At 32.9% G+C, this 23,896-nt stretch overlaps 1 protein-coding gene across 1 annotated transcript in view; it reads left to right on the top strand.

Annotated features, from left to right (window-relative positions):
* LOC145690408 (ATP-binding cassette sub-family G member 1-like) overlaps nucleotides 1–10,844 on the top strand; it is a 201,693-nt gene extending 190,849 nt beyond the window's left edge. The window contains exons 9-11 of the mRNA XM_081765253.1: nucleotides 691–791; nucleotides 4,941–5,096; nucleotides 10,359–10,844. Of these exons, the coding sequence (XP_081621379.1) occupies nucleotides 691–791; nucleotides 4,941–5,096; nucleotides 10,359–10,700 (599 nt within the window). The 3' untranslated portion in view covers nucleotides 10,701–10,844. The remainder of the gene's footprint in view (nucleotides 1–690; nucleotides 792–4,940; nucleotides 5,097–10,358) is intronic.
* Nucleotides 10,845–23,896: the final 13,052 nt, after the last annotated feature.

Here is a 23,896-nt window from a genome sequence, read left to right on the forward strand (position 1 = left end):
ATTCTTGAAGGTTCAAAGTTGTTCTGCGCGCATGCGTCCCCAGCTGCTTCACGTATGCTACTGACAGGGTTGCCAACCTCGTTATTTTTTAGTCAAACCTCGTATATATAGTAGTATAGGATACTCAAGAATAATTTGAGTTACAATAGTAAGGATTTTGTATTTGTTTTCTGAATACCGTCATTTTAAATTATTGAAAATGTATCTCAAGTATGATTTAGATTAATTATAAACATATATGGTTACACACATCATTGAGATACGCTAGTTTAAATCTTGACATCGTCTGCGTTGTCTATCTTGCTATTTAATACTGTAATCAATTCTTAATAGTCGTTCATGACTCCTTCCTGTTGAAAGTATTGGTTAACAAACACATTAATGTCATTTCTAAAACATTACAGAAGGAAGTTCTAGAGGAGTTTCGTTGGTATTACTATTTACAGTTTGGCATTATTATTATTATTATTATTATTATTATTATTATTAGTAGTAGTAGTAGTAGTAGTAGTAGTAGTAGTAGTAGTAGTAGTGGTAGTAGTAGTAGTAGTAGTGGTAGTAGTAGTAGTAGTAGTAGTAGTAGTAGTAGTAGTAGCAGCATTATTATTAGTATTATTATTAGTACTATTACTATGTATGATTACAATTTTACTAAACATGTCAAGTAATCGTAATTTTCACTTCTCTCAGTTCCAGGAGAAATTTCAATAATTGGGAAGGAACATTTTAACAATTGGTACTCACTTAGAAGTTACTTTCTTGCCAAAACTGTTACTGCCATGCCGTTTCAGGTAAATATAATGTTTATCATTGCGTATAAAAATATTTCGTTTTAATTAGATAACGTAAATTTATGTGTAGTAATGGTAGTGAAATCTATAATAGTTCACGATAAACTTAGTTGCATTTGCTCATTTTTACAATAAACGTAGATCATCAAGGGGAGAATTCTCAATGTCAGTAATAGTCGAAAGTAATGTACCATCTTGTTAAAAAAATTAGGTACCCACCTAGCTTTAAAAGGCCATACGGTAAAGCCCCAATTATTTGCGGAATTAGGCAACAAGGACACCACGGATAACCAGAAAAAAATACTAAAAATAAGGTGCAAACACGGAAAAAAATATTCCAGCACAAAAACTATGTTTTATTGTACTCCAGTAGTCGCCTGTGGATTCTCACTCCGCAGTGGACAGTGACTTAATTTACTACCACGCAAATCACGTCCCAATTCCCGTTTTTAATATATCACAGCAATCGGCTTCTGATTATCAAAATAGAGTTGCACTTCGGAACGTGCACTATTGTTGGAAATAGTGATTTTTACAATGTAATTTATGTTTGTGTTTTAGAACATGCAGTATTTAGTTGCATGCGGAGTGTTAGTCCACAGCGGTTAGTCATGAAAAATAATTAAGCGCGACTATATCAAGGTTAAAAAAAAAATCACGGCACTCGCGGATAATCGTGGCTTTACTGTATTCTGGCTGTGGTACGTAGCAAATGCTGATACATTGGCTATAAATAAATAAATATTTCTGTTACCCTAAGAAAATTAATTTGTTTGATGATGATGTGGGTTAGAGAACAGGATTTTTCAAAGATAGATTGATGGCCAGTTTTTTTTTTTTTTTTAACCAGACTATACACTAAGAATGTAGAGTATACACCAGTTTTTTTTCTTAGTCCAGTGATCATATATGGAAATATTCTGCCGTATTCTTTAAAATTTTAATTTTACTGATTTCTTCCTCAAGTGTAGTTGAATATTCATTGATTTGTGCAAAATTAAATTCTATGATCCATAATTATAATATTTATAAATTATATTTAATTTAAGTAGACTTTAAATTTATACAAGTACGAAACTCGTTCGGAAGGTAACCTCCGATTGGTCACTGTACGTGAAGTAGTAGGGGCAGCTCTACCATCTTTACACAGACGTGCGCGGTAGATCAGTCTGCATCCAGCCATGGTAGAATGAGGGTTGTCTGATCAAGAGTTCCACTTTTGTAGAGTCTCAAAATGTGTGCTGCAATAAAATACCCCTCCAAGTGGGAGCTGCTATACATTATCTTACAGCAAAACAATATTCGGTATCAGCTATCCATAGGGAACTTTGTGCCGTGTATGGCCCAAGTGTGATGAGTGATGAAATTTTTCGTGAATGGGTTCGTTCATTTAAAAGCGAACGACGAACAAACATTCATGACAAAGAGAGGAGTGGCAGTCCATCAGGGGTCACTGATGTACTAGTTCACGAAACTAACGTGAAAATTCGTGAAAATCGTCGTTTCACTATCTCGGAGCTTTCCGATGAATTTCCACAAAATTCCAGGACTGTGTTTTATGATGTATTGACACAGAGATTAGGCTACAGGAAGTAGGCGCAGGCGGGAAATTTTTATGCTGATGGAATTTCGAAGCTAGTGCAGATAAAAGATAAGTGTTGAAATGTTTATGGAATCTATGTTGAAAAATAGAGCAAAGATGTAGTTTTCAAATGTAGATATATATAAATAAATTATTATTATTTGCTTTGGTATTTCTCTTTTAACCAATCAGAAGTTACTTTCCGAACGGCCCTCATATATACATAATACACGACTTAACGTTAATTCGCAAATACGTAATAAATAACGAAAATTACAATTACTACAGGTACAAACTGCGTATGAACAGGTTTGTGGCTTTTTGCATCTTTGCAGTATGCAATTATATACGTAATGTATTTATTTATTTATACATATCTCTGACACCGACACCTGTGACCTTAAGCCCATTACGTATGAAGGATGACTTCGCTCGGTTATTACACTACACGGGAAAATGAGAAAGGGAGGAAGCGACCTGAGAGCTGCATATTAGGTACCATTCCGGCATTTACCTGGAGTGAGCGAGGAAAAACTTCACTCAGGATGATTGACCTGAAAGAGCTGTTACACTTTTTCGATCTAGTGTTCTCACTGGGAATCGAACCCGAGACTTCTCGCACCAAAGGCCAGAGCCTTAGCGACTTAGCAACTACGCTACATAACGCCACGTACGTAATACACACACACACACACACACACACACACATATATATATATATATATATATATATATATATATATATTGATATCATTTCACATGTCCTATAATCACTTAGTTGACTTCAGATTGTACTATAATAATAATAATAATAATAATAATAATAATAATAATAATAATAATAATAATAATAATAATAATAATAATAATAATAATAGGTATTATTATTATTATTATTATTATTATTATTATTATTATTATTATTATTATTATTATTATTATTATTATTATTATTATTATTCCAATAAAACCAGTAATAGTGAATTGGGTTAAGTCATATACAATCTTTATATTGATATTATGTATATTCATTTTCAAAAATAATACTGAAGAATTAATTTATCCGTAAGTACTGGATCCAGAGAAGTATATTGTTAGGAACCGATCGGCCGAACTAGTTGAACGACATCTCTATATGCGTATACATGTATATAAAATAACCTTTATATATAACTTTCATAGTTTACTGGCTGAAATCCCCTTCTTTGCACAAACAAGATAAGGTTTATGCAATATATCATATTTGAAGGTGAAGAAATGAGTGAAGTAAGTAAATAAGGAAGTGTAACGCCTTTGACGTTGCTCCCGGCAATACCAATGAAATACATAAATAACTAAGTACAATGTCTTAGGTGTTGCCCGTGTCAATATTGTTAAAATAAATTAATAACAAAGGATAATGCCTTTGGCCTATCAATATAAGTGAAATAAATAAATAAATAGCGAATAACATCATCTTAGGCGTTATTCCTCTCAATATGAATAAAATTGAGCGTTGCCCCTGTTAGTTCCTGGATGGACTGCCACGCCCCTTCTTGACTAAACCTATGCTCGTCATAAAGCCACGAGGACCGTTACAAATCAACTTCACGATTAGGAAAACTATAGATTCGACACTAATATCGGTAGTCTTTTCATAGGGTCGTAAAAACAAAAGGTTGTATATTCTATTTCTAAAGCATATTATGTAATTGAGTTTTTCCATTGCAGTATCATTATATAGTATATTGAAGAATTTTTTCCATAAGTATTTGCGACAAATTTTGGGTTATGGTTAAAATTCGACTTATTTAGAACGGTTTCTTTCGTCAGTCGAAGCTTTTTCCTGTAGTTAACTTACTTCAGTGAGGAAATATATCGAATGTTGAAATAATTGTCGTTTTTTATCCTGTAACAGTGAACTTTATATATTAGCGGAATAAAATTCTCGCGCATTCAAAACATGTACGTGAGGATATAGTTTTATTAAGTGGTAGTCAGTGTTATAAAGAATTGAACCAATTAAAATGAAATGCGAACCATTAGTTGTATTTTAATCCTAGGTGCTCTACTCTCAGCTGATTTGTATCTACGATCAAGCCCGTATCCACGGGCGGGCAAGGGAGGCCGGGCCCCCCCTAAACTTTGGCTGGCCCCCATAAAATTTCACGGTAGGCTTGCAAATGAACTACAATATGGTGATGAAGTATAATATAATTGGGTCGGGCCCTCCTAACTTCTACCGCCCCCCTCCTAAATTTTTGGGCTGGCTACGGGCCTGTCTACAATCAGGCACTCCTAGAAGGGTACTCATTATAATACTGAACTACTATCCTTATTAATGTGAGTGGTGAGTGCAGTTTAACAAGTTTCTTTCAATAAAAAATTATAATAAATTACCATTTCTTTTTCATCTTTCGTTTCATGCAACAAGTAGTAAAACAAGACAACAAATTGTAAAACAATGAACAAGATTATCCTTGCAGTTCACCTCATTTATTGTCATACGCTTGTTTCAAGGTTCAACTTAACTTTTTTTTTCTTAATTCTGCATTAAAAAATTGTAACTTAATCTATTTCTGTTTCAGGTTATTTCGTATACAGTATTCATCATCCTCGTATATTTCATGTCACTACAGCCATTCGATGTCAATCGATTACTAATGTTTATACTAACGTCAATACTCGTTGGATCCACAGCGGAAGCATTTGGTTTGTCGATTGGATCTGTAGCAGGGATTGTGGTAAGTTTTTAAAATTCAATATATTTAAATTCTATCTAGATTCCGGGTCTTATCCATGGTTTGGTTATTGGGGAGGAAGGACAACATTTCAAATTTATCATTTTGTTGGCTTAAAGCAATGATTGAATTGGAACTAATTTTTTTAGCGATATGCTTGTACGCATAGATCTATTTTAGGTACAGATGTTGAGAAGTTACCGGTTTCCATTGGCCCTCTTTTTTTTTTTAAATCAAAATTATTGCATTCATTTGTTTTAAAATTTACTTTTCAGACGTATATTTTTCATACGCGCGTAAATCAGTGGCTTAATAAAGAAAAAGGTATTTGTGACGTTTAATACTGATATAATGATGCCAGCCTGAAACCTTACGAAATTCCATTTCGAAAGGCAGAAATTCCCATTTTGGTCTTAAATTTCCCAAGCGCTATTCTATTTACATTTTTTTTTTAATTTTTAAAATGTAAAAAGTGAAACTCCTATATGTCACGTACTTTTTTCAATATTTGACTGAATTATTCGTAACTTCCGATCTTCTAAACTCCTAATAAGTATTTTCCTTAATTAAAAGAGAGTATTGAAATTGTTGATGAAAACATGTATATTTTATTGTCAGAATATAGTGTTTCCATCACCATTTTATGCTACTATCACTACTGAATGTAATGAAACTAGAAAAACTTCATTCTCAAGATATTTCATGTAGGACCTTTTAGAAATTGACTGTTTGTAGTTGGTCCGTTCAAGATGTTATTTTTAAGCTCGAGAGTACAATTTCCTCGAGTACGCTCCTTGTTGCTCTTATTTTTCTTTCTTTGTTTCTTTCTTTTTTTTTTAAATTCACAAGTTCCTACATAAATCACTTTCACACTAACATGCACTTTCCAATAACAAAATTTGACAACTAACACTGATTACATATTTATTCAGTTACCATTAGCCTATTTCCCGTTCATAAAGAATCTTGTTGGCGAGAATGAAATTAATATATGGAAAATCCCATACATGCTGCCAATTTTGACGACAATTTTCTTTGTTCGAAAAATGCATGTAAAAAATCTCACAAAATGTTTTTTTTTTCTCACGGTTGGCATCATTGCACCGTTAAAGAAAAATCTGATACCTTATTTGAATTCTGGTTAACTTCAACAATACTAGATCAATATTAGTGAACAATCATAATTGTGCATTATTCGAAAATGGACATAAAGAACTAACGCTAATGCCACTAGTAAAATGTGCCCACGGTTGGGTAAATATCTAATTAAGCTGTTTACATAAATTTTAAGGTACCAAATCCAATGGAACCAGGCCCGTGTCCAAGAAGGGTCTAGGGGGGGCGGGACCCCCCTAAAATTTTCACAGTAGGCTTGCAAATGAACTATAATATTGTGATTAATATGGTTGGATTGGGCCCCCTAACTTTACCGCCCCCTTCCTACATTTTGGGGCTGGCTACCGGCCTGAATGGAACTATTTTAAAATATCTACATCCATTCATGCGGTCAGAAGAAAACTGACCACAAAATTGGAATTTTTTGAAGTTCTTCTTATGACAATGGTAAAACTCTTGAATACATTTCTAATTGTGCTTCGTATACTAACTTCAGGATGCTGAATCCAATGGAATTGTTTTCCATATATACGCGGACATGGGAAATAGGGCTGTTTCGGTATAAGGACGTTTAGATGTGAGGCTAGTTCGGTACAAAACTTCCAATGTTTATACTGGAAACGTACGTTCTTCGTAACGAAAGTTGTTCATTGGGAAGAAATAAATTCATGAAAAAATAGAAGATAAAATAATCTTCTAAATAAACAAACATGAAAGTGACTATGATTGTGACTTAATAACTCTTGAACCACCCGACCGATCTCGATAAAATTTTCAACATAGACGAGGTTCGGGTCTGAATTGGTTCCTATTATTCACTTTGACAGTGCAACTTCCAGTAGGGGAAGATATATTTAGAAATGATCGCAAATGACCGATATTACTGTCGAATCCATAATTTACGGGGTCGCTGAGATGAACAGTGACACTTCCGATGCTATTTAAATCCAAATTCAGCGTACAATAGTAATATTTAATCTTTATTTGTATACTTTATTTTTTTTTCTGACTCTTCTCATTGTGTCTCGCAATGTCTCGAGTTGGAAATCCCGAAAATTAATTTATATATTCTGGTTGAAAAATGCAAGACAAAAAAAAAAAAATAAATAAAAAAAAATAAATAAAAAAAATCGTCTATCAGAGAGTGTCTCAGTAACAGTATAATGTGAATCACTAACGGAACACATTAATTTTTCTTATTTTAACACAGCGAAGCAGGTAATTGACGCTAGTAATAAAATAAAAATTGAATGTTGCGTGAACTAATTCTCTTTTTATTGCTCATTTCACGAATATTAATTAGAAGCACATAATTAATGTTGCTACCAAAGAAGATGGAAATTTTATAATATGAATATAGGCGTACGTGTGAAATTATATTCTTAAAGGGAGTTGTTCATTTCGTCATTATTTGGAAACTGAACGCTTGGATTTTTTTTTTTTTTTTTTTTTTTTAATGACAGAATTACTATGAGAAAGTATCCAGTTTGTAGTGTGTATCTTAGGAACATTGTGCAATAGATTTAGTTGACACTATGTTTTTATATATATATATTTTACTGTATATAGGTACAAATAACGTACAAATTGTATATGTTATTATGAGCATTTTCGAAAATTAAGTTAGAGTTACGGATTAAAGTTGAGTTTATGGATCTTTTTTTACAGACTGATAATTCTGTCGTAAATGGAAAATATCATGGCCGTATTTCATTCTATCATGAACGTACTGTATTATCAGTGTATAATTGCCTCAATAGGACTAATAATGTTAAATAATTTACCGTATGGGACAGTAACTTCACGATAATACTTCGAGTGATAGATCATGAAATTCAAATTTATATTTATATATATAACAAGTCTTATTTTATGTATCCTGTATGAATTAATTATCTCTTTTTCTTCATTTCATGACTATTCGTTACCGTACTGCTATCGCTACCACTTCCTGTGTTACTTGCTTTAAAACGCTATTAAAAAATAAATAAATATCATGAGAATTCCAGAGCCCTTTCCAAAATATAATAAAACCTCCTTTTAAAAAAAAGCAAGCAGACTCTTGTTTACGAATTTTTCCAAAATGAAACCTAAGTAAATCGCTTTCTCGTAGCCGAAAACTGATTTCTACCAAATTTCATGAATATACAGTATATATATATCACATATATCATATACAGTATATCAAGTACGTCGAAGGTAATTCTCAACAAATATTTTATACACCGAACATTCTTTAAAGTCAAATGTATTTTACAGTCCTTACAATCCTTACACCAAAACGTTCTACACTTGAAACATCCTACATCCAAGCGTCCTAGACCCGGACATGGGGTTTCTAGAAGAGTGATTCCAATGTCGAGTAGAAATAAATATAAATATTCCAATTTTGAGGTCACATTTCTCTTGACTCCATGGACAGATATCTCAATTTTGAGATAATTTTCCTCGTGACTCCATGAAGAGATACGAAGAAGGATCAAATGAAAACCTTATAAGTGCAATAAATGTTAGAATGTAACAATGAAAAGGAAATCTTACCTCTTATTTTTCAACGTAGTCCCCTTGACGTTCAATGCAAGTATTCCACCGTTTCGGAAGTGCATGGATACCTCGGTGGAAGAATTCTTTTGATCGAGATTGTAGCCACTCGTGCACCACATTTTTCACCTCTTCATCACTATTGAAATGTTTGTCGCCCATCGCTTCTTTGAGTGGTCCAAACAAATGAAAGTCATTGGGGCAAGGTCTGGTGAATAGGGTGGATGAATGAGACACTCAAATTTGATGTCATTGATAGTCTCAACGGTCAAACGGGCAGTATGCGGTCGGGCGCTGTCATGGTGTAAGAGTACTCCTGAGGAGAAAAGTCCTCACCGTTTACGCCTGATTGCAGGGTGAAGTTGATTTTTCAGCATGTTTGAATACGAGGCACTGGTCACTGTCACTCCTTTTTCCATGTACTGTTCCAAAATTATTACATTAGAATCCCAGAAGAGAGTGAGCATGACCTTTCCTGCTGATGGTTGAGTGCGGAATTTTTTTGGTTTCGGTGAAGAGCTATGCCGCCATTCCTTGCTCGCTTTCTTGGTTTCTGGTTGATGATAGCGAACACACGTCTCATCGCCTGTAACAATCCTGTCCAGAAATGCATCACCCTTGGCGTTGAAACTACGCAAAAATTCTTCACAGGCGTCGACGCGACGATCTTTCAATTCAGCAGTCAACTGACGTGGGACCCATCTTGCTGATACATTATTGAAATGCAGAACATTATACACAATTTGTTGCGCTGAACCAAAGCTAATCTTCATTATTGTTGCGATTTCTTTCAAGGTTATACGCCTGTTATCCTTTACAAGCTGTTCCACTAGCGCAATGTTGTCGTCGATCACTACGCGGTGAGCCTGTCTCGGTCGAGGAGCATCCTCCACAAATGTTACGCCACTTTTAAACTTCCTACACCACTCGTATATTTGCTGCAGGGACAAACACAAATTACCATAATTTGCTGCCATCCTGCAATGAATTTCAATTGATTTCACACCTTCACTACTCAAAAACCGGATCACCGAACGCTATTCTAATGCGGTGCATGTAGACAGTAAGGCGGTCATTTTGAAACTGCTCCTGTACTGGCGCTTATTTGACTATACTCTTCTGCCACCTACTGAAGAAAGATAATGCTGTTAGAAACAATATTGCAAACTTTCAAAGTAATAGTACAACATTTTAAATTTATAATAAACTTTTAAGGTTTTCATTTGATCCTCCCTCGCATGTTTAAAAATAGTTTCATTGGTTTCAACATTTGATTTAAATTAGCATAAAAAAAAATTACAAATTTATCCTAGAGTGGGCGCGTTTTATCAGTGCAAGATTGTTAGCTCTTTACAGCATTTTAAACACATGTCATGGAACAATGGATTTAAATTTACTAGACATAGATTTGAAATTTTGAAAAAAAAAATCAAACTTTCGTACCAGAATCGTTATTAATTTTTGTATAGAGAAAAATCGTATTATTTGTAACAAAATACTTATTTTTGATTACTATTAAAGATGTAATAAGATTACGGATAAATTGTCTTAGATGAGTAAATAAACATCATACGTAACACTGATTCTTTTCTTTCTCTTGGTTTACAGAATGGCACCTTCTTAGGTCCAGTAATATCAGCACCATTCCTGACCTTCGCTGGCATAATCATTCGATTTCCAGACATGCCTAATTATCTTCATTGGTTAAGTTACTTCAGCTATATGCGATACGGAGTTATAAGCTACATTCAAGCAGTCTATGGATTTGATAGAGATCTCATTGATTGTCCTACAAAATATTGTCATTTCAGATATCCAAAGAAAATTCTAAAAGACATTGAAATGGATTCATGGTATTGGTGGAATATTTTGGCTCTGGTCCTTTTTGCAATTGGTTTCCGAATATTGGCATATTTCGGTTTGAAACACAGGTTGAGAAAAGATAAGTGACTTTCTGTTGTTGTTTTGTGTTGTATTTATTTCGTGTTCCAAATATTAAAAGCATATTTATGTAAATATACTATAAAATATGTTATATGGAAACTATATAAAATGTTAAAAAATAACAAATATATGCTCTCTAGAACTAAACAATGTATTGTTTTTCTTTTAAATCCTTTTCTCCTTGCGAGTTAGCTGATATTTTAAAAGTATATAATTGAAGAACTACCTTAGTTTCTCGTGGATATTTTGCAGAAAATAGTGCATTGTATTGACAGAATGTTAGTGCTTTTCCCAAAGGTGTAGACGGCAAGTTGTTTTATGGAGGGGGAATGACGTTTTCATTAGGGCTGGGTTTTCTACTTACTAAAAGAAAAAAAAATAGACCATTCAACAATTAATAATTTATTGTACGCACATGCGTATTACACACAGTTATTATTATTATTATTATTATTATTATTATTATTATTATTATTATTATTATTATTATTATTATTATTATTATTATTATTATTATTATTATATTTCCAGTATGATACCTTTTTTAAAACAGGGTCTTGACAATGCGTGCAATTATAATTATATAAGGAATATAAGGAACAATTCATAAGAAAACGAACGATGTTTATAGAAGTTCATTTGTCTGACTGCGTTTATTTGGGTATAAATGTCTTTAGAAGAATACTAGTTGGGATTACGATAAGAGTGAAAGCATTAGTAATAATAAACAGGATAAGTGATGGAATTATGGCAGTAATTGTATATTACAATATATATTTTACAATATAATACAGTATATTATTATTTAACTCTTCCTAATACATTTCTTCAGTTGTTAATGAAAAATAAAAGCTCTACGTCCCATGGTAATGCCCTACAGGGTGAGGGAAACGGATAACTACGGAAAGTGAATGATTATGAAAAGAATAGATGAAATGAGAATGTAAGAAAACAGATTATTAACGAAAACGAATGATTATGGAAAGAATAGATGAAATGAGAATATAAGGAAACGGATGTCGAATGAAAGTGAATGATTATGAAAAGAATAGATGAACTGAGAATGTGAGGAGATGGATTATTAACGAAAGTGAATGATTATGAAAAGAATAGATGAAATAAGAATATGAGGAAACGGATGACTAACGAAAGTGAGTAATTATGAAGAGAATAGATGAAATAAGAATGTGAAGAAACGGTTGACTAACGAAAGTGAATGATTATGAAAAGAATAGATGAAATAAGAATGTGAAGAAGCAGATGACGAACGAAGGTGAATGATTATGAAAAGAATAGATAAAATGAGAATGTGATGAAATGGATTATTAACGAAAGCGAATGATTATGAAAAGAATAGATGATATTAGAATGTGAGGAAATGGATGACTAACGAAAGTGAATGATTATGAAAAGAACAGATGAAATAAGAATATGAAGAAACAGCTGACTAACGAAGGTGAATGATTATGAAAAGAATGGATGAAATGCGAATGTGATTAAATGGATTATTAACGAAAGCGAATGATTATGAAAAGAATAGATGAAATAAGAATGTAAGGAAACGTCGAAAGTGAATGATTATGGAAAGAATAGATAAATTGAGAATGTGAGGAATCGGCGGAAGTGAATGATTATGAAAAGAATAGATGATATGAGAATGCGAGAAAGCGGGAGAATTTTAAGGGAAACTATGGACATTATGTAGCCACCACAAATTTACATGGCCTGGAACCAAACCAGGGATTTGTCACACCAGAGGTGAGCGCTCTTTCACTAATCCACCTTGTCCCCATTCTTTAATTGTAGTTAACATCGTTCTATTACAAGACAATACATGACTCGACCTAAAAAGTATTTCCATTTATACACGAATATATGCTATTTACAGTCTTTATTTGGTTGTTTTGAAAATTTTGAATTGGCAAAACGTAAATATGTGCAACAATAAAAAAATTGAAAAAACATGTTGGAACAAAGTTTATGTTGTTCAGAGCTGCGTTATGCAACTTATTCCTGTATTTGCATTTTCTAATTCATTCCAATTGCTTTGCATTTCTACTTAAGTTTAAGAAGCTCCCGATCTTTAAGTTGGACCATACTTCAGGTTTTTACGACAAAGAAAATGGAAACAGAAATTCCTCAGTGTGCAAATGGTTGGGAGAAACTATATATATATAATGATCTAGGAACAGGACATTCCATAAATCTGAAACACAAGGGAAATTAGTGTCTACGAAATGTGGTCCATATATTAGCCCTTCTGTCGCATACATTGGCGGAGCCTAAACACTCAATCCCTGAGAATACAACGAATGATCTCTACTGTAATATGTGAACACGCTTTAATGATACGCTCTGTAGATGCATAACGGATGCAATCATCTTAGCTTACACCAACGACTTCGAGTGGCCCTAAAGGTGAAACTCCCAAGCTGTCAGACCTGTTGAATTTAGCAATATTCCTCGCAGACTTCGTTCACCATAGACCAAAATGATCTAAATACGCTCCTCCTTGCTCAGAACTCATCTACAAAGAAACAAAGGTCATAATTAGGGCAACCCAAAAGAATAAAAAGCATAATAGCAATTTACACATATGGTTGGTACCTTCAACATGGTTGTGGTTGTCTAAGGGTCCAGAAGGAACTAATTTTAAGAGCATAATTTTAGAAAATAAAACATAAAGCATAATTTAATTATATAGCACAATTCTTGGAAAATTCTGTTCAACTGCAAGTTGAACATACTGTATTAATATTTTTTTAAATCAATATTTGCAATGCAAAATCATTCAGAACATCAATGCAACAATGAAGAGCTTAATTTTATTTCTGTAAACTTCATTTCGGTCTTCGGTGTAATCCTTTGACGTGGAGAAAAGAAAAAAGTAAAAGACGAGGAAAACTTTCCGCCAAAAATGAATAGTACACAAGAACTCCACACTGTATTATGTGTACCTCTTGAACTTGAGCACTTTCTGTACTTTCTGATGGCATCTTTTACTTTCCCTTTCTATATACAGTATATGCACCTCTAAACCGCATACAAGTGATATAAAAAACTGACTGGAGTAAAGCATATCCCTTTATAGTGCATTAAGTAGAAAGTTCATTAGATATGAAAGAAACTGGTTGCATAAAATATTAATAAATAGATCAAGGTATTTAGAATATGTAATGTATAGTAAATATTATACATTATATACGATTAATGTAAAAGAATGATTGAAATTAACAATAAAGCATAATAAAGCACAATTTGAAAAAAATAAAGCATAATTTGAAAAAAATAAAGCATAATTAAACAAAAAATAAAGCATAATGTGGGTTGCTCTAGTCATCATGATTTCCCTGTTTCCAGACTTATGGGACACCCTGCAGTGGAATTCAACGAGTAAGAAATATGGAATTTTCTGACATAAGACGCATTACTAAGAAGTAGGTGTAAAACACTAATGCATATTATTAAAATTTCGGGTGCAATAGTTAATAATCTTAAACATTTCCAATTTCTTCTTAGATCTAGATTGAAAACCACAACTACATACCATGTAATGTTCAAATGATGACACATTCATACAGAAAATAATAACAGATATTTATTTTATTCTTCTGTAATACATTCTTGAACACTCAAGTACCGTTCAATTAGGAGTCTGCACTCTTTTCAAAAACTTAAGCACAACTCGAAAACCCATCTATAGCTAGTGGCCCGCAAGTAGTTGACATTGTTATTGCAGCTTACAAGGGTTGCCATTCAGCTATCTTGTCTCATTTATCTACCACTTCTTCAGAGATTATATCGTTATCAGTATCTCTCACCTGACAAAGCTTCAGACTCTGTTACTTACTCTCTCTTACTATTACGCTTCATTGCTTTTGTCATACCTAATTCATTTCTGTTCATTTACAGTAGATGATAAAGAACTAAATATTTTCCTCTCCACTTGGAAAACGGCACACTCCATTCTTATCTACAAATTTGAACAAAAAAGGTCGTATTTCATCCTACAAACGAATATTACTTTTCCTAACGTATCCATTGTTTGTGAGAAAATAATCAAGACAGATGAGCATGATTTCTTCGCCAGAGTTCATATCCTAGAAATCTAAGTAACGCATTTGTGTAAGCAATCAAAATCTCGAACATCAATCCAATTTGATTTCTCTAATTTAACCTTTTGATTTCCCCAGTCATTAATATTAACAGACCTACTGTTCATTAGGCCACTTTTATCTTCAGTGATTAATTATATAAATTAGAGAATCATTTGGTTTGAATCTGTAATATCTGGAGTAATATCCAACCTAGGCCTAGTATTTGGCCTAGTATTGAATAATTCATATCGTACCATATAGATGATTTGGGCGTCAAATCTGAAGGCAGAAGCCTATATATAATAGAAGAGATAGCGAAAGGCTAGAATTTCCTCTACAAAAAATTTAGAGAACTAGTACTAAAAGTGAGGAGAACCATAGTTCTTCATTTATTGTAATACCACAAGTTGAATGCGGGATTTGATCCTGTACTTTAATATGTGCCCATATAGACGTTTCAGAGCCATGTACACTCATGTCCAAAATGATTGTCGCATATCTATAACTGTCTTCTTGTAAGAATATAATTTGAAAATGATTTCGCAGGGTATTTTTAATATTGATACTATGTGTATAATCGGGAAATGTATATTTGTGGTAAATTTCATAGGAAAAAATTATAAATACGAAAATTAGAATGAGTAAGACAAAATGTTACTAAATGGACAAGAAAGTTTTATTTTCGTTTTGCTGTTCTTCTTTACTGCTCTTTTGACATGAAATTTGCCACATGGATGTCTTTGCCGGTTATGCACATACTTACATTGTAAGAAATACCAGGCGAATTCGCTATCAAATGATATTCCTACTGTTAGGATAGTAAAATTACTTTTTGTATCTAAAAGGAGCAAAGTATTATTTCAAATCAACTAGAGTTAATCAATGAAGGCCGATACTACTCTTTCCATAGCCAACCTTTATTTGGTTTATACTTCAACCACAAGCCGATAAACTTCCTGTATTCCACAAAGTATTCTAATAACATAAGCCACCTTGGCATTACATTAAACCTAAAATATAAATCGTCACTCTAGGCTCATCTACCTAAATATAAATATCTTAAGCCACTTATGGCTCCAATCAAACACATAAACAACTATAGCCACTTATGGCTCCAATCAAACATAAATAACTTCAGCCACTTATGGCTCAATTTGTGACATCAATTCAATTACACATATAAACAATCACATAGTTACGCTCTTCATTTTCTAAAGCATCGTTCTTCTTTTGTTTACGCTATCTATATATTAACTTTAACACTTTTCACTCCCAACACCTACAACAACATATTTATAGATATGCGACAATTATTTTGGTCATGAGTGTACTTTCCTGATCATTGTCGTTGTCTTCTCTGATGAATATTTTAGCGAAAACAACATTATAATGAAATTGTTTACCAGGAAACAGTGGAAAAGCACCTTAAAAAGTACGCTATAAACGCTTTCGCTAAAGTATTCATCAGATAGGAAGACAATGACGTAGGAAGAAACGAACACAAAAATTGAACAGGAAAGTAGGCAGGTTTGAAGCGTTCAGATGTCATGTTGGAAAAAGAGTTTAACTATACATTCGAACTCTGGCATTACAAAATAGAAAGCTATAGCTCCTTTCAGCGTTAGTTTAGAAATAGTATTAAATTTCAACCACTTCCGGTTTTGGTAGATTGTTGCGGGTACTGGTGGTATGTTCTCTTGAGACATTGAATCGATTACAAAGAAAAGAACTTTTTGCTCTCTGTTAAAATTTTCTTTCTGTGGTGATAAACATTAAAACCGGAAATGGTCAATTTGAATTATTCTGGTTTGAATAGAGGGTTAACGAATGCGACGGAATGTATTCTTGGAACGCTAAATCGATTACAAAAAATTCTCTTCTTGATATCTTTTAGTATTTTCGCTCTATGGAAATCAGTGTTGAAATTGGAAGTAATAGTATATTTGAAACATTTCCGATTTTGATAGTGTTGCAGATAGTCATATTTTGTCTTGAGACATTATATCGTTTGCAAGAAACCGCTTCTCGCTATCTGTTACTATTTTTGTTCCATAACGGTAAACGTTGAAACCGGAAGTGGTTAAATTGAACCATTTCAGACTTGAATAGAGAGTTAGCAGAGGAGATGGCTTGCATTTTGGGACCTGTATCGATTGTGGAAACAGCTTTTTAATATCTTTTACTATTTATGCTCTATAGTATTCAGAATTGAAACCGGAAATAGTAGTAAATCAGTAAATTTGAACCACTTCCGATTGCGATTAGTATGTTGCGGATGGTCATGATACGTTGTCTTAAGATGCTGAATCGTTCGTAGAGAACCGCTTTTCTCTATCTGTTACTGAGTTCGTTCTGTACTGATAAATGTTGAGACCGGAAATGGTTAATTTAAATCACTTTTTGTTTGAATAGAGGATTAAAGAAACGTATTTTGGCAATGCTAAATTGATTGCAGAAAACCGTTTCTTGATATCTTTTATCAATTTCGCTGTATAGAAATCAGTAGTGAAACCAGAATAAATAGTGTCTTTGAACCATTTCCAGTTTTGCCAGTATGTTGCGGATAGTCTTGATATTGCCTTGAGACGCTCAATGGTTTACAAAAATCTGCTTCTTGCTGTCTTTCACTGCTTTCGTTCTATGGCAATAAACGTTGAAACTGGAAACGATTATTTCAAACCACTGCCGGTTTGAATAGAAGGTTAGCGGAGGAGATGGATTCTATTCTTGAGATATCTGAATCGATTGCAAATACTGCTTTTTGATATCTTTTACCATTTTTGCTCTATAGAAATCAATATTGAAACCGGAAATAATAGTAAATTCGAACCACTTCGGTTCCAATAGTGTGTTACGGATAGTCATAATAAGTTGTCTTTGAATGCTGAATCGTTTGTAGAAAACTGCTTCTCGGTGTTACCGTTTTCGTTCTAAGACGATAAAGGTTAAAATCGGAAACTGTTATTCGAAATCCCTTTGTGCTTAAATAGAGGGTTAGGAGATAGCACTTATTCTTGGGACTCTGGATTGATTGCAAAAGCAAAAAAAACTTCTCGATATCTCTTATTATTTTTGATCTGATACCTGTCAACAGACGGACGGCCGTTTTATAAGACTTCTGATACTTATGCATATTATAGTTTGGAAGTCTAATAGAACGTAACTCAGCAATATCGCATAATTCCTTTATCTAACAAAATTTCTCAAAGAGCAGTTTACTTCACTATTGAAGACTATTTAGAGTTTGGTTTGGACTATCTTCTTGGAAACGATTGTGATATTTTTCTTTCTAATTTACAAGCACGTACTTCATTTGTAACTACAAATTGGCATTTCTTCCAAAGAAACCGAGCAAAATATGTGGGAATGAATTCTTTTTGAAGTCCAGACTGGTCCATTCATTGAAAAACTGGTCCATTAACTTAGTTCACATTTCGCAAATATATTTTTCATTAAAAATCCTATAATATATAGAATGAATAATTTAATAATAATAATAATAATAATAATAATAATAATAATAATAATAATAATAATAATAATAATAATAATAATAATAATAATAATAATAATAATATTTCACTATGAGCGGCATTGCGACTGTAGAAGGTGTTCTAATCGTAAAAAAGAAAAAAAAAACTAAAATTGAAAATATAAAAGAATTTTATGTATCTCGTTACTCGTGCATAGGAACATGGATGATTTTCAATGTTCATCCGTCGATTTATCTGCCTATATGTACAGCAGCTTACAGGTTACATAGTCACTCATTCTAAACCACATTTTAAACTTCCTATCTTAGTGAGATTTTCCAGGAAGTGTTTTGAATTTTTCTTCTATCTAAAAGCATGAATAAATAGATATTGAAGGTCAAAATCGATAAAAGCAAATTTTCGAAAAACCAGCTCTAACAATTACGTTTACCTTACCTTACTTTACCAAATAGCTTTGGAGCCCTGTATGGGCCTTGGCTTCCTCCACAAAACGCCTCTACTCTTTCCTTTTTTTTTTAACCTCTATGATTGGATTCCTATCTTCCTTAAGTCTTCTCTCACATCATCCAACAACCATGCTTTTGATCTTCCTTCCCTCTTAATGGAGTATATTTTCTCTCTTTTATTGCTTATTTTGGCATTCTTATATCCTCCATTCGTATTACATGTCCCAACCAGCTAAGTGTTTTATGCTTTATAAATCTCTCTATATCTTCCTTTTCCAAAATTTCACTAATTTCATTATTATTTCTCATTTTCCAATAAAACTTTCTTCTTTTATTGATCCGAATATTCTTCTAATTATTCTACTCTGAAACCTTCTTACTTTTTCTTCACTTTTCTTTTTCAGTACCCAAGTTTCATTACTATGTTGAAAATCATTTTATAGTTTCATTTTAGTTTTATGGATACATGGATACGTTTGACGCTACAGCACCGGATTCGATTCTGCAGAGAACTCGAATCCATGTGATTCGAATCCCACGTAGAGTTGTAGATGCACATGATATATAGCCTTGCTGTTGAATGGGACGCTAAACTTAACTCAAATCCAATTTTTAGTTTTTCTACTTATGCATTTTTTTTTTTTTTTTTTTTTTTTTTTTTTTTTTTTTTTTTTTTGTAAGTTATTGATTTGCAAAATAAGCTTTATTTCTGCTTGGATTTGTTCTCTGATTGTCTCCGAAATATCATTCTTGGTATTTACAACGATCTCTCAATTCTGGAAGTACTTAACCGTCTCAAAGCTCTAACTTCAATTTTAAGAGCAGGCGCGGTGGCTCAGTAGTAGAGCGTTCACTTCGGGTGCTTGAAGTCTCTGGTTCGATCCCAGCTCGCGCCGTGTGGACAAACACCGTGCTCGTAGGTTTTCTCGGAGTTCTCCCGTTTCCTCCCACTTTCTTCATTCCACCATTTCACTCATCTCTCATCATCACAGTCTCCTTTAGCCTAACCGGCATAATCGTGGGACGTAAAACTTAAAGATTTCATTTCATTTTTTTAAACTCTATTCACGCTGTCGAGAAACCGCGGTGGTTCTGATTAGAGCGTTCGCCTCTAGTGCCTTGGGTTCCTGGTTAAATCCCAGCTCGCGCTAGGTAGACTTTGTGGTGTACAAACACCGTGTACCTGGATTTTCTCGGGTTTCTCCCGTTTCCTTTCGCTTTATACATTCCACCATTGCATTCATTTCTCATCATCAGCGTCTACTTTAGCCATAACCCTGGGGCTTTAAACTGAAAGATTTCACAGTGTCAAACACATTTCAGTAATCTATGAATAGGCGGTGTAGTATATCTGTTACATGTTTATGATGACTTTCAGTTATCTGTCAAATTGTGACTACCTTATCTCGATCATTTTTTACATTCATCTAAATATTTCATTTAAACAACCCAACATGTAGCGTAACTAACCTCACAAAATCAGGAAGAGTAGTATATATATATATTTGAACGACGTTCTCGAAAGAAAGAAGTACGAAGAAGAGATATACCCATCGATTGATTTCATTGACGTGAATAAAAATGCTATATGGTAAATGTAACACTTCGTGCGTAGTTTTCGTCCTTCCTTTTTTATTTTTCCCTGAAAAATCAGTTACGAGGGCTCCCTCTCTTTATATATATATATATAGTAAAGTTCCACCAAATTCATCTGACCTGGATCAAACTTGGCTTGGAAGAATACCTTGACTTGCTATACAAGCTTGTGAAATTTTATGGTATGCATACTTTAGGTTTCTAATAAAAAGAAAGTTGAAGGACGATATTCTACGACCTTAGATATGTTTATAGTCAACAAAATTGAATTTTTTTTTTTTTTTTTTTTTTGTCTGTGAACTTAAAAAGAAATGATTCTAGTTGATCACGACGCCATTTATTAAAATGAAACTAATACTGAACTATTATATCCATTTACTTTACACTATAACACTAGCAAGATGACTGTACATCGTATACTTAATGAAATATAGCCGAAAATTATTGATAACTCTTTACCTTTAAATTTTTCGTTTATTTGTGTAACTACTGTATTATGTAAAGATGAGTCGTTAATAGAAAATCGATGTATCACATCGAGCTGAACAAAATGAAATGATGGAGGATAAGTTATCGTACATAGATGTCGGGAAAATCAAGGGAAATGAATATCAATGGCACCAAAAATATGTCGTTTGTTGGAAACATTATTTAGATTACTTATGTACGGTATATGTTGAAAAAAAAAGTGCACTGCTGAAAAGTAAATTATTGCTGTTTATGTTTTCCTAATACTGCTAACAGTGATGTACATACTCCTAACAGTAACGTACATACTAATAATTATAAAGTATGATATAGTTTATAATTCAACTTAAGAAATGAGAGCAAGAAAGTTTAGTGATGCGTCCCTTACCTTCTTTAAAATTGCTGGAATTTGAATATTAAAATATTATTTTCTAATTGATTTCCTTTACAAAAAAAAAAAAAAAAAAAAAAAAAAAGCGTTATCATCTTCGTTTTGAATGATTTCGGTTAATCTTTTCAGTTTGGGCATTTTGATTGAGGGGATAAATTCAAGGATAAATATATTTTATACGGCACAATTTTACAATTGAAATCTTTTTATTATACTTCACATAACACAAAATAACTATATAATATTCGTTACAGAATAACATACAAAACAAATATGGTAAGTTTGTTTTTATACACAAAATTGCATTGGGAAGCAGAGTATTAATTCATATCACAGATAAAGAAATATAATAACCGGAAATATTAAATGAAAGAAAAATAATAAATTTTCAAGTATTCTTTAAAAATACTGTACATTACAGAATTCCCATTAAATAAATCATTTTTTTTCAAAAACGATAATGTAAATTTCTTTATTAAGAGCAGTTTCAAATTTGACTTACATTCCAAAAAATACACTTTTGGAATGAGTGTGATTACAAACTACGCTTTAAGTATACAATGTTTGGTGTACAATTTCAAAATAAATTATTTTTTTTTAATTATGAATTTTGTACAACAAAAATAAACCCAACTAAAACTTGTATTTACAGTAGTTTTCTTAGGTGATTCTGGTGTTGTATCAAGATAGTATAACACAGATTGACAAGATTTAAAAGTTTTTACCTATATGTTTAGATTTATGTTTTGACATTTTTCCACAGAAGTCTTAAAACAAATCTTTTCCATGCAAACTTAAATTTAAGGTGACTGTAAAGGCTATTTTGTCGCACACAGAAGGCAGCAGGATTTACCTATAATCCCAATGTATTTTACAAGAGTGACAATGTTCGAAACAGTTGAGTCGAATTCAAGAAATAAGTTTCGAAACATCACCCGAAAACAAATTGAATCACAGTATAGTCCATGTATTTTTTTTTAAATATATATTTTATTTCTTTCATTGTACTCGAAGACTCATAAAAAACTTACATATCAACTAACAAGTGTTAGAATAGGGCGGAAATGACAAAGGGGAATGCAATTGGAAGGAGAGTTCGACAGGGATGCTGTCTCTCGCCTTCATTATTTAATATCTAAAAAGAACCTACACAATGAAGACGGCATTTCAGTAGGAGGTAGAATAATTAGGTGTGTACGGTTTGCAGATGATACAGCGCTTGTTGCAGAATCTGAAGGAAAATCAGTAAGATTTAGAAAACTTGAGAAAGGACTGTGAAGAATATGGGATGAAAATAAATGTTAGAAAGACAAAAGGTATGGTAATTAGAACGAAGGGATCAAATATAGAAGTAGAAGGGAAGAAAATAGAACAGGTGACTAGCTTTCTATACTTGGGTAGTATTATTAGTGATTCTATGAAGTGTGAACGTGAAATATAAACAAATGATGAAAAACGACTGGAAGTTTTCGAAATGTGGGTGTGGAGAAGAATGGAGAGACTGTAGAAATGGTGGGGGAGAGAAGAACAATTTTAGACATCATTAAGAAGAGGAAAGAGAAATGTGCTGGAGGGTATGGTAGCAGGAAAGACAGGGGCGAAGGAGCTACAATTAATGGACATTATCAAAACAGAAAAATTTACGTGAAGACGAAGTTGTTAGCGTAAGACCGTGGGGCATGGAAGATTCTTAGTTACAGCAAGTGACCTGCCAATACTGGAAGAATACCTATGATGATGATGATAATAATAATAATGATGATCTTTCATTATTTGAAAGAGTTTGATTATTGCGATCATGTAACTGACAACTAATATTTAGTGCTCTCAATAATGAATAAAAGAAAATTAAGAAGTAAAGCAGTTATAATCTACTTTTAAAAAGAAATTAGTTTCAATAGTTACAAATGAAGGACATTAAATATTTTATTGAAGTCTTTTGCAACTTGAAAATGAATTGTCATATTATAATGAATATATAGAATCAAGGCTAGGAAAGTTTTAAGATAGTAACAAGATATGTTGAAATAAACACCACTTAAGAGACCTAAATATATTTCTTCAATTAAAATCTAGTACAAATATTCACTTCTATCAACTACAAGACCTTAAGTGAATGGACTTATATCTGCACCACAGCATAAAACCAATTTGAGATAACGAAGAATAAGATCATCATTTCAACTCGTCCTTCTACAAAGTTTGAGTATTCATCTCTTGAATTTGACTAAATTATTGTGAGTATGGTCGCTTCCTACAAAATACACTGGAACGATAGAGGGAAACGTGCTGCCATTTATTGACAATAGTTTAACCTTTACAATCACTTTAAGGTTCGCAGGTTTAAATAAATACTTTTAAAATTAGTAGCATTTCGAAACGTGCACTAGTAGTTATGATATATTATTTATTTCATTAATTTATCAACAAATAAATTGCCTGTAAATATTATAGGTAAAATGTAAAGATGAAAAGTGCAGGCCCTTACCCGAAACACTGCGTGGTATGCTGGCAAAGTGGAGGTAAAGATCCACACTGTTTGACTTCGTTACGTATAAGTGATGTAGCCAGTACCATTCTTGGCTACTTATACCCTCCTTCTCTAATTCCCAGATTTCCCTAGGTACCCATTTTGCAGAGGATGCGTGAATCTCTTACTAGCCGTTTGCAACGAAGGTAGAACTGAAAATAAATTCCGTTCTCACCGAGA

This window comes from Thermobia domestica, chromosome 7 (genome assembly GCF_964235325.1).
Source record: "Thermobia domestica chromosome 7, izTheDome1.hap1.1, whole genome shotgun sequence".
Classification (NCBI taxonomy): Eukaryota; Metazoa; Arthropoda; class Insecta; order Zygentoma; family Lepismatidae; genus Thermobia; species Thermobia domestica.